This window comes from Pongo abelii, chromosome X (assembly GCF_028885655.2).
Source record: "Pongo abelii isolate AG06213 chromosome X, NHGRI_mPonAbe1-v2.0_pri, whole genome shotgun sequence".
Classification (NCBI taxonomy): Eukaryota; Metazoa; Chordata; class Mammalia; order Primates; family Hominidae; genus Pongo; species Pongo abelii.
The window spans coordinates 102,337,814-102,355,101 of NC_072008.2; the positions used below are offsets into that span (position 1 = coordinate 102,337,814).

At 41.6% G+C, this 17,288-nt stretch overlaps 1 protein-coding gene across 7 annotated transcripts in view; it reads left to right on the forward strand.

Annotated features, from left to right (window-relative positions):
• The first annotated feature begins 8,602 nt into the window (after window positions 1–8,602).
• Window positions 8,603–17,288, forward strand: part of DIAPH2 (diaphanous related formin 2) — a 905,937-nt gene continuing 897,251 nt past the window's right edge. For 2 of the 7 annotated variants that reach the window (XM_054544831.2, XM_054544832.2), the window contains exon 1: window positions 8,603–9,180. In XM_054544831.2, the coding sequence (XP_054400806.1) occupies window positions 9,049–9,180 (132 nt within the window). In that variant the 5' untranslated portion in view covers window positions 8,603–9,048. The remainder of the gene's footprint in view (window positions 9,181–17,288) is intronic. The other 5 variants (XM_054544829.2, XM_054544830.2, XM_054544835.2 and 2 more) reach the window with 3 other exon arrangements.

Genomic DNA, 17,288 nt, shown 5'->3' on the forward strand with positions numbered 1-17,288 from the left:
GTGACAGAGCGAGACCCTCTCTCAAAGAAAAAAAAAGAATTAAAATGTTGATGCAAATCAGGGTTGGTTCGTAGGGTTTAGAGGCAGGTCTGCCCTTATATCAGGTGGGAGGCGAAGCTGCTAATGTTGACGAGATGGCTGCTCAAGTTAGCCTGTTTTGAAGGCAGCAGAAGGCCAATGTTACAGGGGTATTTGAAAAAATAAGTAAAATGAAAGCAGCAGCAAAATATATATTCTGGCATCTGTTTTTCAGGAAATCATCCAGTGACTGAAGTCTTTCTCAAAAATTTTCTTAAAAATTCATGTGCAAATTTCTTGAAAGAAGGCCTTCCAAATGAATCTAATGTCAATGTAGGTGTACATTTTAGCTTATAATATGTTAGAATAGGAGACTTAAGAAATAAGTAAGTTAAGGCCTATGTATTCCCTGGTACTATACCAGGTAAAATATAATTTAATATAATTGGTTTCTGAATTGTTCTGTTTAATCAACTCCTAGGAGCTGTTCTGGTACATAATGTATACCTGACTAAATATGGTATTTGTGGTCATTTCTATAAAATGTCAGACATCAGGCCACGGATCAGGAGGAACTTCCTCTATTATACAATTGTATGGGAAATCAAACTCCAAAATCTCTGGCCTTTGCCAGGAGACAGGGGGCAAGATTACGTGTGTTCACATGAGAATATCAAAACTCTTTGGAGTTGTACATAGGCACATTTTGGTCACTGTGTGCATGGCAGGGGAGGGGCTTAAACAACTGATTTGTATCTGTGTCCAAGAAACAGATAATAATGAGCAAACCAAAATTGATGTGGGCTGGATGAATCTTAAAAACATTATTCTCAGTGAAAGAAGCCAATTCCAAAAGACTACCACTGTATGATTCCATTTACATGAGACGTCCAGAACAGGCAAATCTACAGACATAGATTAGCAGTTGCCTTGGGCAGTGCATGTGTTGCAGGGGGTGGTTTGGGATGACTGAGCGAGGAGTGACAGCTAAGGGGTAAATGGGGTGGTGATGGTCATACAACTCTGTGAATATACTAAAAACCATTGAATTGTACACTTTAAAATGGTAGATTTTATGATATATGAATTATATCTGAATAAAGCTATTAAAATTGATGTGGGAGAATATATAAAACATAAATAAGGCTGTTTTTAGGCTTATCTGACTAGCGATGCCCAGATATGAAAACATGTTATTTACAGATGTCAAACATGTGTTTCTCAATTTTCATGTAATTAATAATATTTTGAAAAGGTCATAATAAACACAAACCACAAAATAAGAGACACTAGATTTTCATAGCATAATTTTAGTCTTGCTTTTGAACTCTATGAGAACTCTGTTCTCTGAGTACTCATTACTATACCTATGTCTTAGTAACTTACAGGTTGGATAATTACCATTCATGATCTGTTAAGCCATTCTTGAAAATCACTTCGGGGCCTTGGTGAATGTAAGAAAGAAAAGTCTGTTGTTCTTTGTTAGAAGCAGATTTTCCAGATAACATTCAAAGAGTTGGTTTTCAGCATACTATATAAAACTACAGGAGGCGTAATACGTTTGAGGATTCTCAAAGTCTCTATTAGGCTTGACATTTTCCCCAAAAGGAGAAACTGGCACTGGTGTCTCTTGGACAGATTTTCTGGGGCTGTGCTTTAGCTGCCTGGCTTCTTGCCCCCAGCCCTATAATCATCATACCTGAGCCCAGTAACCTTTACCTCCAGGTAAGTGACCATTACTGGTTATTATCGTTTACAGGTTTTTTCTTGTTGTCTTCTTTTCCTCTATTGGAACCAATCCTGCTTCTATTCAGGGAGGATTTAAGGAGCAGTATTTCAGTAGTTTGGTGGCTTGGCATCAAGCGGACCTATCCCTGATGGTCCTATTTTGCTCTCACAGACCAGTTGAAGAAACTGAGTATCTTGGGTACAGTTTTATTTGTCTGTGTCTGCCTCCTTTCACAGACTTCATCTGATGTGCTGGTTCCTTTAGGACCAGTGCTCTGCCTTGTTTGGCACTCTCTTGACGGACCTCTTAAGGGATTAATCATTTGTTTTTGAATCCCAATCCCCATGACTGGATTGCTGCTCCATACTCTTTGAATCAACCTCTGACTATTGGCTGCTACCAGATTTTCTGGATTCTGTTTTGTCCACCTGAAAAGACATCCATTGCTGGACTTTCAGAGTCCAGCAGTTTGCCTGCTTATGCCTACTGTTACGTCCCCACCCCTCTACTCCATGCTTTACCAGCTTGACCAGACTCTTCTTGCTGGTGACTAGAGGAACCTTCTTAGCTTTCCTGTCCTGCCCTAATTAGGTTTTTTTAGTTTCTAGGTACCAGGCTCCTTGATCTGGCTTTGCCTGTCAATAACAGGCACCTGCTGACATAATAGCTCCTTGTTTACCACTAGTTTTTTATTTCCTTGGGCCAACATTTTGGTAATTCTTGTTTACTCTCTCTTTTCCTTTGTTTCCTGTATATAATCTGTGAGGAGGAACAGTTTATTCCTTTTAAACAGCTCTTGGATTCAACTGTTGCAATTCATTTCCTCTGGGGCCACTCCAGTTCCAATCCTCACAACTTTATCTAGTTTAAGCTGGGATTCAGTAGTGGTGCCTCAAAGGGTTGCCTCAGAGGATGAGAGGGGAAGCCAAGTGGACATGAGCAGTTCTCCACTCTCTCACTGATTTCAAACAGGTCATCTACATTTGTATCTGTTGGGGTTCTATGAAGAGTTTTATTTAGACAAAAATCCTGTACTCGGCCGGGCACGGCGGCTCACGCCTGTAATCCCAGCATTTTGGGAGGCTGAGGTGGGCAGGTCATCTGAGGTCAGGAGTTCAAGACCAGCCTGGCCAACATGGTGAAACCCCGTCCCCACTAAAGATACAAAAATTAGCCAAGCGTGGTGGCACATGCCTGTAATCCCAGCTACTCAGGAGACTGAGGCAGGAGAATCGCTTGAACCCAGGAGGCAGAGGTTGCAGTGAACCGAGATTGCAACACTGGACTCCAGCCTGGGCGACAGAGCAAGACTCCATCTCAAAACAAACAAACAAACAAAAAAATCCTGTACTAAAGGAAAAATAAGTTTGAAAATCAGTGTTCACAGTTATTCTGCATATCATTGCCAAAGCAGCTCCCTGAAACATCTTTTGTTTTATAACTTCCCTGCTAAAGATCTGTATCGGTCACTATGTCTTGCATTCAAATGTGTTTACAAACTGGGAACACACTATGGGGATACGCATGTTTCCTACAATTATTCAACATCTATGTTCTCACCATTCTACTCAAGTGCCACTGGCCTCTCAACATTATTGGTCAGTATTGTTTCCACACCATTCCATATGTTGTCTTTTCCTTACTTCCTTTCTTTGCTTTGTCTATTCAAGTCTGATTTCTGCTTCATAGCTTAGCAGCTCAAGTCCTACCTCCTCCTTGAAAACTTTATCTATTCTAGGTCCCACCGATCTCACTCCTTCACCATATTATATTGAATTTAGAGTCAGTATCTCCAAGCTAGGCAGCTAATTTTCTCTTACTGTTTCACACCTTAGTTCTCTTGCTTATTTTCTCAAGATTTTAGGCCTAATGATGGCAGGGATTTAACATTTTACAGTCTGTTTCATTACAAGTGTTTGTGTACCACAAACAGCATATTAGCAATTGGCAAATAGAATAATGTCAAAATAATGTGGCAGTCCAGTTGATACATGTGTGTGAATTTTCATAGCACTTTCTTTTTTTCAGACAGGGTCTCACTCTGTCACCCAGGCTGGAGTGCAGTGGTATGATCATAGTTCACTGCAGCCTCAATCTTCTGGGCTCAAGCCATCCTCCCACCTCAGCCTCCTGAGTAGCTGGGACTACAGGTGTGCACCACCAGGCCTGGCTAATTTTTTAATTTTTATTTTTAGTAGAGACAAGGTCTCACTATGTTGCCCAGGCTGGTTTCGAACCTGAGCTCAAGTGATCCTCCTGTCTTGGCTTCCCAAAGTGTTGGGATTACAGGCATGAGCCACTGTGCCTAGCCAGCACTTTGTTTTGAAGTGATCAGAAGCAAACTTCCTCACAAATAAGAAGTCTTAGCAATATATGAAGACTTTTAAGAAAAAGTAAAGAATCCTGCACAAAGCTCTGCCTTCAGTATAAGTAGTGACTGGTTTAGTGGCTACAACCTCTAAGTTTTCAACAACATTAAACTATCTGATGAAGCTGTGAGTCCCTTGCTAATGAAGCTATGACGACCTTTCACCATGTGTTTTTAAAAAGCTGACTACTCCTCAATTAGATTTTTAATTCTGATGAAAATGGCATGTATTAAAAGTGAATGCCCTTGAGGATCCACATCAGGAAGGGGGAAGCATAAAGTCTACCAAGCATTGATGACTGTGATGCTGGGGGCAAAGGCCAGTGGAGATTTATCTGTGGTTTTTATTAGGATGGTTGTTTTCATTAGTGCTCTGACTATAAAGTTGCATTGGATTTAAGTGGTCTTCCCTAACCATATTTTCCCAGTAAGCCCTGCTATCTTAGGTGTGCAATTCTGCAAAACAGGAGATTCTTCAGTAAAGACAATATGACATTATAGTAGAATGTCTGGCATTTTTTAGAAACATCTGCAGGACATCTAGTTTGGTGTTAACCATGTAGTATATAGTTGATAAACACCTGCTTATTCTTAGGAATCTTTTAATGCATAAACATTTTGGTGTGACCTTGGAGGTGGTTCTCATTTTTTTCAAATCCGTGTTTCATCTATGAATGACACAGACTGTTTAGATGAGAATACACCACAGAAGGGAGACATAGAAACTCAGAGGGGTACTATCAGGACAGGATGGTCAGAAATCCTCAGGGGTAATAGATGGCTCTAAGGTCAGTTTGAAGACAGAACCCAGTAGCCTTTTATTGGTCTCCCCCAGGGCTGGCTTTTAAATGCTGATTGGGTGCCACATTCATGAGAGTCCAGAGGGAGAGACCACAAGGTCAGTGGTTCTAACATACATTTAATTTCTGATATCCCAATTGATGGTGGTAGCCTCCTTCTTTCTTCAGCATCAGAGAAGAGATGTTCCATCCACCAACCTATTTGTGTGACCCAGGAGGGTAAAAATAAAGGATTACAGATGCAGAGAGATCTGCTGTAGGACCACAGTTGGTGAGGTGCTTGGTTCATAATCAGTGGACAAAGAGTCCTTACCGAGAGCAGTGGCTCCTTTCCTGTGTTAGTTTCTGCCAGGCCAATGACCCTGAAGCCTGAAGGAAAGGTTTTTGCTTGTTTTAAACCACTGTTTACATTAACTAGAGCAAAATGCTGAAAAAAACATCAAGAATTAAGACGGGCCAAAATAACCACAATAAAGTCAAATGTAAGACATATCAGGGACAAACTTTCATTTTTTGCAGAAAAGATTATCGATCTTTTACATGTATTTCTAACTGGATACGACATGCAGATTAACCTGGCCTGAGGATGATGAAACCCAACCTTACATTCAAAATAATATCAATACATTTTCAAGTCTATTTATACATTCTAAACAGAAGTAATTCATATTACAATGGCCTCCTTATTCTGCTCTTCCACTTTTTAGTTTTTATTTTTATGGAGACAGAGTCTCGCTCTGTCACCCAGGCTGGAGTGCAGTGGTACGATCTCGGCTCACTGCAACCTCTGCCTCCCGGGTTCAAGCCATTCTCCTGCCTCAGCCTCCTGAGTATACAGGCACCCGCCACCATGCCCTGCTAATTTTTGTATTTTTAGTAGAGACTGGGTTTCTCCATGTTGGCCAGGCTGGTCTGGAACTCCCGACCTCAGGTGATCCGCCCACCTCAGCCTCCCAAAGTGCTGGGATTACAGGCGTGAGCCACCGTGCCTAATCCCCTTCCACTTTTTAAACAACAGTAATGAAACTTATTAAGTAGGGGGCTTCAATCTGGAAACTCCTTATCTGTTCTGCTGCTTATCCTGCCAACAGTCTCCCCAGCTCCCCGCCAATTTCTTAACCACAGGGCTTCTGCACATGCTATTGTCATTTCCTTTGCCTGAATGCCCTTCACTGTCCTTATTCACCTTGTAATTGCTTAATACATTTTTAATATCTTTCCTGAGGCTGGGCGCAGTGGCTCATGCCTGTAATCCCAGCACTTTGGGAGGCCAAGGCAGTCGGATCACCTGAGGTCGGGAGTTCGAGACCAGCCTGACCAATATGGAGAAACCCAATCTCTACTAAAAATACAAAATTAGCCGGGCGTGGTGGCACATGCCTGTAATCCCAGCTACTCGGGAGGCTGAGGCAGGAGAATCGCTTGAACCTGGGAGGTGGAGGTTGCCATGAGCTGAGATCGCGCCACTGCACTCTAGCCTGGGCAATAAGAGCGAAACTATATATATCTTTCCCAATAGCACGAAAGCTCCCTAAGACCAAACCATGTCTGTCTTGTTCACCACTGTACTCATGATGCCTTGCACAGTACCTCACACTTAGTAGGCTGCCAACAAATGTTAACTTGAATCAGACCCTTAAGACTCAGCTCAAACATCATCTTCTTTGGGGAGGTGTCCCTGAGCCTCTGACACTCCGATAGTTACCTCTTTCATGTGCTTCAAAGGCTTCCTGTTCATATCTGTTATAGTGCAGTGCAGTTCTTTAATGGTCTGTCTCTCCCAGTAGGCTCTGAAGTTCTAAAAGGCGGAAACTGTGTCATCTTCATCCTTCTTACTCATGACACTCTGTATCACCTAGTATACTCAAAGAAGCTGAAGAAATGTTTACTGGGCAGATTATTGAACCATGTTTGCGCTTGGAGGGCCCTCAGCTATGGACCACACCTATGGCACAAACAGGAATTACGCATTGGCTAAACAGGTCACATCTTTCTGAAGCATCCATCTTGACTCAATTTTTCAGGAGAGGAGACATTTATATAAATTGTGTTTGTGTGTGTGTGTGTATGTAGTGAGTTGAATTCAAAATATACACTAAACTTTAAGTAAAATGGGAACTTCAACAAAGCAAAGTTACCATGGGGCTCCTTGACCACCCTGTTTGGGAGCATGTATTCCCTCTTCTCTGCTGTCCTTTGGTAGCTTGCCACCTTAGGAGTAGAGAAGTCACACCTCCATGATTAAAAAGAAAGTCAGCCGGGCACCGTGGCTCACGCCTGTAATCCCAGCTCTTTGGGAGGCCAAGGCAGGCGGATCACCTGAGCTCAGGAGTTTGAGACCAGCCTGACCAACACGGAGAAACCCCATCTCTAGTAAAAATGCAGAATTAGCTGGGCGTGGTGGCGGGTCCCTGTAATCCCACCTACTTGGGAGGCTGAGGCAGGAGAATCGCTTGAACCCGGGAGGTGGAGGTTGCGGTGAGCCGAGGTTGCACCATTGCACTCCAGCCTGGGCAACAAGAGGGAAACTCTGTCTCAGAATTAAAAAAAAAAAAGAAAGTTAATGACAATGACAAAGCTAGAATTAAAGCTGTTTTCAGATATCTGGTGTTCTTTTCATTCTACTGCTCAAGTTAGCTGTCTCCTCGCACCTATAGCATGGTCAAATGCATCCTAATGCACTCTCAATAAATATGTTCAGATACAAATTCCATTCAGCATATTAAATTTAGGCTGAAGGGGAGAAGGTCAAAAGGAGTCATAGCCTGGAGATACCTTCAGTAATAGGTGTATGGCATGTTCATAGATTTCATATTTAAATTTACTTTATAGGTAGCTTTCCTAGCATATGTGCTCCTATTCTATGATGGTGGTTCATTCAAATCCTACCCACCCCCTCTAATGTTCTCAGTGTGTACGTTTACTTTTAAAGTGCATCATTTAAAGAGGATGGAAGAAATACAGTGTCGGTACTATAATTTGTCCTGAGGACAAAATGCTAGGTATGACGCAAGGACTTAAGACTATCGTCCCAACAGTGCCCTGCTGCTGCACAAAAACACCTAGCATTTGTCTAGGGATTTTCATTTACAACAAAGCTTTGACACACATGATCTTATTCACTCCCCACAACAACTCTAAACTAGTTCGGGAACCTGAAAATAGCACTCAATTCAATTGCTAGCTGTATGTAACTGTTTTGGTTAAAGAACCTAACAATCCCCTAGGGATTAAGCGGTGGGCGCCTGCTGCTTCAATTAAGCGGTGGGCGCCTGCTGCAGCATGGGAATAAAGGAACAACTGTATTTCTTCGGTCACAACGTAATCACGGCAACAGAAAGCACTCACTCTTTCCACTCTGACCCACACACAGTCTGTCGAGGCAATTAATCAGCACTCCGGGTGGTTTTCCTATAGGATGCCAGTTCCCTTGCCAATCAAGTCTTTCCACAGACTGTAGCAGGACCACACCCCCGGAGAGGCCTCAGGGAGGGAAGGTGCTGTGGCCCACAGAAGTGAAAGCTGATACTCAGGTTGACCCGACAGTGAAACTTACAGGCGGATCTTCCCGGGCCTCAGTTTCCCTATCTCTAAAATGGGCTACCCTTCCTTTCTCTTGACTAGTTCCCTCCCTGTTCTCGCTGGGCCACTAGGAAGTGAAATCAGTGCCTAACCGCAGCTGAAAGTCCTCTGTTAGGATCCAGTCACCGCGCCGGGCATGCTCAGTAGCTGGGGCCGGCTCGGCTGCGGGAGTAGGAAGCAGCTTTGCGCGCCCGGGCGGCCGATGCGGGCACTTTGAAGAATCACGTGTGTTGAGGCCCTCTTAAAGAGATAGGCACCTACTTTTCCCTCCACCCTAAACACCGCCCTGAGGGCGGCGGCGACCGTGGTAATTGCAACTGCTCAGGGGCAGGGCTTGCCCCAGCGCCGAGTAGTGGCAACGGCGTGGTTGCGTCGGGGGTGCCTGGGAGCCTGGAGTCCCGGGGGCCTGAAATCGGCAGCTTCCCGGGCAGACACTCTCCCTCAGGAAGAGGTGCCGCCGAGTCAGCGCGGGGCAGTGTGAGCGCCCCGAGGTGCTTTCTCAGTTGAGAAGAGGTGGGGTTACAGGGCACAGGTGACAGGGCCGGAGAAAGATGGAGCAGCCCGGGGCGGCGGCGTCGGGAGCGGGAGGCGGCAGCGAGGAACCCGGTGGGGGCCGGAGCAACAAGCGGAGCGCGGGGAACCGGGCCGCCAATGAAGAGGAAACGAAAAACAAACCCAAATTGGTGAGTGCTCCCGCAGCCCCCGCCGGCCCTTAGAGACAGGGAGAGCCCCGGGATCCTCCTGCCATTGAACACGGGGGCACCCGGGGCCCCCTCCCAAGGATGACCGCGACCTCGCTGTGCAACTCGGGGAGCCGCTAAAGGAGTGGCCACGCCGAGGCGCGGAGACGGCGTGGGGGCGGAAGAGCACCCCCTTCTCTACTTAACCCCTTTCTCACTCTTGTCAGCCCGGGAGGCGGTGCGGGAAGGAGAAAGGCCCAGCCCCAACTTGGGGACACCCCGAGTACTGGGTAGGGCTGTTGTTTGTCTAACTTGTGGGCGCAAACCTTTGCGCGATTCCATTCTCCTCCCACCTCTTGTCAGTTGCTGTTTTGCCTCCTAACGCGTAGGGTCCGGGGCAGGGGAACCTCCCTCCTTTTTATTCCAAGTCCTTGGGAGCCCACCTACAGCTTCGCAAATCAAGAACACTATTTATGCTCCCAGTCTTTCTACTTTACCAGAAATCTCAGGAAGAGGCGCCTACGTGCCTTTTTCCTCCTCCTCGCCTCTCTCCATGTGCTCTCCCAAGAAACGTTTCTTTGGAAGGGTGGGGGCGCGTGGGAGTTTGAGGCTGGGTGAGGTACCACCAACTGTCGAGTGTGTGTAATAGGCATAGTCATACAGTACTTCCACTTAGTTGATTAAGAACGCTCAAAAGCAGTAGGTACAAACTGTGCAAATCTCACCGTGCTGATAGTGTGAACCGATGGTAGCAGTCCATTTCCTGCCACTGAATGTGCAGAGGAATGAAATCGATGAGGCCTGGTATTGCATTGGGAAATACTGGAGTTTCCTCAACTCATCAGAAGGGTTCCGCTTTTTGTAAACTTTCTAATTTGGGTGGTGTGAGGGGAAAGGGTTTTCCTGTACAAATTCAGCAGATACTCCTTATAGCTGTATTCTTAGTCCAGATCTGAAGCACAAGCCACATGTTGAATGTATAGATTTCAGCTTTAACTACCAACTTGATTATAATAGACAAGGAGAGGGTGACATATAAATAAAGCCGTTTCTTATGGCATCTGGCCATTTGGTTTGGATCCAGTACAAAACTGTGGTTTAATCAGTGATTAAAAATTTAAGTAAAAAGTTAACTGATAGTTTCCACAAATGGTTTGGTACATCTAGCAAGAATCTGCCACTTTTGAGAAGTATGCTTTCGAGAAAAAAAAAACCACTTATCTCTGTTAGTAGTAACACCTTGATTATATTCTTCTCTTCCCTTTAGCCATTTGTCCTGTTTCATCTTTTATGTTTTACTTGCTTTGACAAGGTAACTAGATAGTTATGAGATCGTATCATTTTCAGTTCCTAGCTAACTTCACTGTTCCGGTTCCTAGCTAACTTCACTGTTCCGTGTTGAACATAGCTTGATACGGTAGAACAAGTATTTGAATCCAAGAGTTTGTTAATATTAACACGAATTTTCTTTTTTTGCTCAAACATAACTTTTGAGCCTTACGTGATTTTACAAGCAGATGTGTCAGAGTTAACAAAAACAAATTTAGGAAGACATTGTGGCACATTTTAAGGCAAGCAAGTTGACCAAACAGTAAGATTTAGTAAGCTTTTCAGGAAAGAATTCATCTGGGATTCTTAGAAGTTTGCTAGTAAGATAAAACTTTACTTAGATGAAATTTTTTTATTTTGAGTATTATGTTAATAATCTCTGAACTAGTTCTTAATTTGTGTGTGTATATGAGTGTAAAGGAGTTGTGGTATGGGATTATAAAAGAGAGCCATATGGTGATAGAAATTATTTGTGTAGGTGATCTTGGGGGATAGGGGTTCTTAAACTCCTGAAATTGTATGAAAATATTTGAGTGTATATAGGTACATTTATTTTTCTGGGCCCCACAGCTTTCATCAGTTTTTCAAAGGCATCTATTACCTATAGAAGAGTAAGAACTATGGCATTACAAAAGACAGAAAGTAAAGGAAAGGATAGTTGATTCCATCCACTCTAAGTTACTGGGTAGGGAAGAAGGGGAAATGGCATTGACCACACAGGTGATTGATATTGAAACGAATTCTTCTGGTGGTAAAAAAAGAAGTTAACTACTCAGTGTCTACATAGATTAAAATTTCCGCTAGAGGAAAATTAATTCAGTCGCTCTAGTATAGTGGATTCATAAGGTATAAGGCTTGTGTAGTTTGGTTGTTTTCATTTAGTTCCTCAGAATTCTGGAAAAACAGAAATGGAACGCACATTTTCTTTTCTTTTTTTTTTTTTTTTTTTTTTTTGAGACGAAGTCTCGCTCTGTTGCCATGGCTGGAGTCCAGTGACGCGATCTTGGCTCACTGCAACCTCTGCCTCCCGGGTTCAAGTGATTCTCCTGCCTCAGCCTCCTGAGTAGCTGGGATTACAGGCACATGCCACCACACCCGGCTAATTTTTGTATTTTTAGTAGAGATGGGATTTCACCATGTTGGTCAGCCTGGAAAGCATATTTTCTATAGAGAGCAACTGCTTTCATTTATATCCTCAACTTTTTAATGAGTATTAGTGAGAAATTTTTCAGAGTGGCATTTCAACACTATAATGATTTCTATTTAAGATTACTTAAAAATTTAATGAAATTCACTTCAGTTTTTTTCGTATAAGCATCCTCATAATGACCCTTTCGTTTTGATTCTTTTAAAATAAGGCATTCCTGTCTTGGACTCATCACATTTTGAATAATGCATTAGTAGTAGAGTTTTGGATTTTATGTAACTATTTTGGTTAGGCCCAGATTGCAACATGTCATCAAACAGCATGAATCTTAGATTAATTTGTAATTTGATGTCAACCATGGAATGCATTTTGTTAAATTGAGTAGAAGAGAAAGCTCTGTAAGTGTTGTGAAGGAACTACATCTTGAATCCCACTTATTTAAGGCAGTGACTTAACCATTAAGAGAGGCCAATGTTGATGCAGAACATTGCACCCCACACACCACACGGTAGTGTAGAGTGACCTAACAGTATTTGATGTTTTTGCATTTTTGACTTTGTGTTTCTGCATAATTTCTGAAGCCTTTGGTTCTTCAAACAGTGAAGTCAAATTAGTTAATTTTTCTGGTTATTATGTAACTTCCTGAGTATTTGGTTATTTGTTTACAACTGGATAAATTATGTTTTATTTATTTATTTATTTTGAGACGGAGTCTCGCTCTGTTGTCCAGGCTGGAGTGCAGTGGTGTGATCTTGGCCCACTGCAACCTCTGCCTCCTGGGTGCAAGTGATTCTCCTGCCTCAGCCTCCCTAGCAGCTGGGATTACAGGTGTGCACCACCATGCCCATCTAATCTTTTTTGTATTTTTGTAGAGACGGGGTTTCACCATATTGGCCAGGCTGGTCTCGAATTCCTGACCTCAAGTGATCCGCCCCCCTCCACCTCCCAAAGTGCTAGGATTACAGGCTTGAGCCACTGCACCCAGTCTTGATTTTTAATGATAAGGTATGAGCAACAATGATTTCATTTATGCAATACAGGTTTACTGAATACCTACTGTGTGCTAGGCATAATTCTAAGGGTTGGTGATACAAAGATACTTGTAGTCTACTGAGACAGACAGGGAAGTTAATTAATGCTTAAAATGCAGTGTGAGCCAGATGTGGTAGCTTGTGCCTATAATCCCAGCTACACAGGCTGCTAAGGCAGGAGGATTGCTTGAGCTCAGGAGTTTGAAGCTGCGGTGAGCTATGACTATACCACTGTATTACAGCCTTGGTGACAGAGAACCCATCTCTTTAAGGAAAAAAAAAAAGCAGTGTGATAAGTTGCTATAGGAATATGCATGGTGGGGGGTGGTCATGGAGAGGCATCTACGTAGAATTGCATGCTTGAGTAAGAAAAGGCTTATCGCAGTAGGTGACATTTGCAGCTGAAGGCTGAAGAAAATAGGTGAGGGAAAGGCATTCTAGGTTGAAAAAACAACATATACAAAGGTAAACAGATAAGGGAGCATATCCAATAAAGAAAGTTCATTTAGATGAATATGGCTGAAACAAAGGGTACACATGGTGGACTTGCTAGAAAAGAGACGGGGTCCAGATCATGATGGATCTTGTATGCCATGTTAGAGTTTCAACTTCTTTCTGAAAGTAGGGGTAACCCATTGAAGAGATTAAGGTGGAGAATGACCTGATCGGATTGGCGTTTCAGAAAAAAAAGTACTTTGGAGAATTTCTTGGAAAAGCATGCTAGAATGGAGGCAGGAAGACCATTTAGAAGGAGCAGAGTAGCATAATAGAGTTTTTGATATTTAGAGACCTGGATTCCAGTTGCAGCTTATCCATTCATTCATTTACCAGCTCATCCATTTACTAGGTGTTTTTCTCTGCACCTCAGTTTACTTCTGCCACCTCCATTGCCTCTCCTTAGTACCACCCATCCTGAACATCCCCACCAAATCTGAAATGTCCACCCCTTTCTCTTTTATAACTTTCACCCCCTTTCACAGCCCAGCTCATGTCTCAGTATTCTCTCGCTCTTCCATTAAATCTTCACCGATTACTTCAGTTTAGTGAGGGCTTTCCTTCTTTTGGACTCATAACTGTCATGAGTCTGAATGTTACATGCTGATCTTGTCTCTGCAAATATTTTAAACTGCCTCTGGGAATGAGTCCCATTTTATGTCTATTCTTGAAAACCTGGCAGGCCGGTGCTTGGGTGCAAAACTATTCAGTAAATAATTATTAGCTGGGGATTGTTTTCCCCTGTATACCAGATAGTTTGAGAGTGTAAATTGGTGAAAAGAGGCTTTTTAAAAAAATGTTTATTTGTATGTGCCTTTTTTTTTTTAAGTATATGTACTCCATCAGATGAACCTATCCATACATTCCTCTTTGTCTTTTCTCCAATTTTGAAACTCAGTAAACTTCTTCAGGGCTGTGAGAACTCTTCTACCCCCAGCTTGTTTGAATTCTTGTGATGTCAGAGCCTAAACTTCCAAGCACGGAAACAGTACCAACAATGATGAGCCAAGTAACATTTTACTCTTATTAGCAGGAGACTTCATATTATTGGCAAAAGAATATGGAATGGAGAGCCAAAAGACCTGGGTTCCAGTGTCCCATCTATCTTTCATTTGCTTGTGATTTCTGATGAGCCATTTAGCACCAGAAGTTTGAGCTCTTTGATTAATGTCTGCCAGTTGGAGATAATGCTGCCTGCCTGATTTGCTTCACAAGGTGTTTTAGATAAAATACAGTAATGAATGAGAAAGCATTAGGAAATTCTATATTGTTATACAAATATAGAGCATTTTTATTAACCCCTTATATTACTTGAATCAAATATGATTATGGTTGGATGGTTTAATGTCTTTCTTGCATTTTGACAGCGCTAATGTTATTATTGTATAAAGTACCATAATATGGTTATATGTTGAAAGATTCCTTATTCTCTCCCCAATACCATTTGTCCCTTTGGAGGAATATGCATTCTATCCTTTTACTAAGATTTCATTCTGTTGAATGAGTATAAGATGTGAGTCTAATTTTTTTCCATGATAATTTTTTGGAGAAGTAGTCTACCCTTTTCTTTCATTGTGTCAATTTGAGGCATTAAAATTTTTTTAAACAAAACTTCCATTTGATATCTGTGACATTATGCCTTGTCAGGCAGCTTACTGCCTTTGTACAAATAAAGAAACTGAGTCACTGAAATGTTAAGAGGACTGCTTTAGAGATAAGTTTAAAAGCTACCTCCTCTATTGTAGAAATTATCCATAGCACTGAGTCATTGTGCTTCAGGGACTCTGAAGGTGAAAAAGTTATTCAATTTTTCTTCTTTTGTTCCTTTTTGGAACAATTCTAATTGTAATCCACCTAGATATTATTAAGCTCTGGCAGTAGCAACATGTTACTGAAGTGAAAGCATATTCTTTTCCAACCTGCTCTCAAAGAACACTGTAAATAACAGCATACATAATATATGCTAATTTATATAAATCAGCACATCTGGTTAAATGTTACTTGGTACCACTAGCACCACAGGGGTTATTGTTGAAGACCCAACTCCAGTCTACCATGCAGAAGAGACCAGTTCCTTCTGCTGCATTTGGGGTGTTTGATACATTTTTTTTCCCCTCAAGACAGGAAAAACTATGATGATGTCCAGGTAACTTAAAATATAGTTATTAGCTTGATATCCAAGTGGGCATGTTGTTGAAGACACGCATTGTGGGATACAGCTCAAAACTGATGCATTTAAAGAAAGATTAAGATATATTTTCGCATAGCTATTTATTGTGAATGTCAGTAATGGAAAGAAATTAACTCATACTGATTTAAAACTTATTTTCCTCATCAGGCTGAGTCTGTTTCCAAATAATATACTCTGGCTGTAGCTTAAACAGACAACGGAATTCCGGTATTTAACTGGCTTTGTGTCAGGTTACCTGGCAGGGAAAAGTATTGGTTCCTTTCTCATGAAAGAATGTAGAAAACAAAATTCTTACTTATCACCATTTACACAGTCTTTGGTTTACTGAAGATTTTACTGTATTGCTTTAAGGAGAGTAAGCTACATTGCTACAAATACACACCAGCATATTGGCCACCAGCTGTATACAGTGTGGTCTGTGAATGAGTGGAAGCTTCTAGGTGGCTATTAAGGCAGGCCTAGGTAGGAATCCAACACTTCATTAGGAAGGAATTATTCCGAAATGGCTGTTGACTCAATCACCTGGCAGTTCTGGCACTCACCCAAGGGAGAAGAGATTTTGGGTACAATGCTTTTTAAAAAATCTATTTAACAACAAATAATCTATTTGTTGTTCTGTGATATCATAGACATCCAGGTTTTAAAAAGAAAGATCTGCTCAAAATTAAGAGGAATTTTAACCTACCTTAATTTGTTGGTCTCTTATTAAAAGTAAAACAAATAAACTTTTAAACTTCATAATATGAGCCAGTTAATGAGACTTTTTTACAAAACTTAAACAAATTTTCAAACGTGCTAAAAAGTAGAATAGTACAATGAACCACCACCATCTATCCATTGCCCAGATATAAGTTATCTACATTTTGCAACATTTGCTTGATCCATCCTTTATTTTTCCCTTGCTAAAGTATTTTAGTGCAAATCTCAGATATCTTGTCATTTTACTCCTACGTACTGTCACGTCTTTAAAAATTAAAATTAACATATTCTTTGGTATCATCCAGCATTCATTCCATAATCAAATATTACCAATTGCCTAAAAGAATTAGATTTTTGATATAATGTGTACCTAATTAATGTACATGTCACTGAACTCCTTAAACAAATACAGCTTTAAATTACTGGTAAAATCTTATTCAGAGTTACTCCACATAAAGTGCTCTCATAAAGCCTCAGCACAAATTAAGTTCACTTCTGTCTTTAGTTTTGTAGAAGTATCTGGAAAGGTTGACTATACAAGGGTGGGTAGACTCCTTGGAACAGCTATTATGTACCATCAAAAATAGAACAAATTAGTTTTGGCTTTACTCACTGGTTGGGCAATCACTAATTCTTCATTTTGCAATTTGTGAAGTGGGGTGGGGTTTATGTGTAAGAATTTTCCTTTCAGAGAAATGCTGTAGATAGTTAGGCAAAGGAAAATTATTCTTCATTTCTCTAGATAAAGGGTTCATATGACTCTTTGACATTCACACCCCACCACAACAACTAAGTTTATGTTACTGGCTCTAGTTTTATTTCAAAACAAATGCCGGTTTGGTCTATCTTTGTTTTTCAACCCCTTTGATATAGTCTAGGTTGCTGAATCTGGATAATTGGGTGAGTAAACCTTTACAAAGAAGTTATCCTTATTGAGATGTTTGTGGGCTTACAATTGAAAACCAGACTACACTAATGAGGTGATGGAGCTGGGGATGGGTGGAGTGGGTAAATATGAGAAATCAACTTGGGCAAATGGCCTAGACTCCACACAGATTTACTAAAGAAATTGTGTAACTACTACTTTCCAGACAGCAGTTTAGTGCTGTTATTGTGCTGAGAGGCAATAGGCAAATAATTTCACTAGCTGTAGACTCAAGTAGATTTAGGCTAGTAATCTGTCTCCACTCTGCAACTTCTAGACTGACCATTACCAACC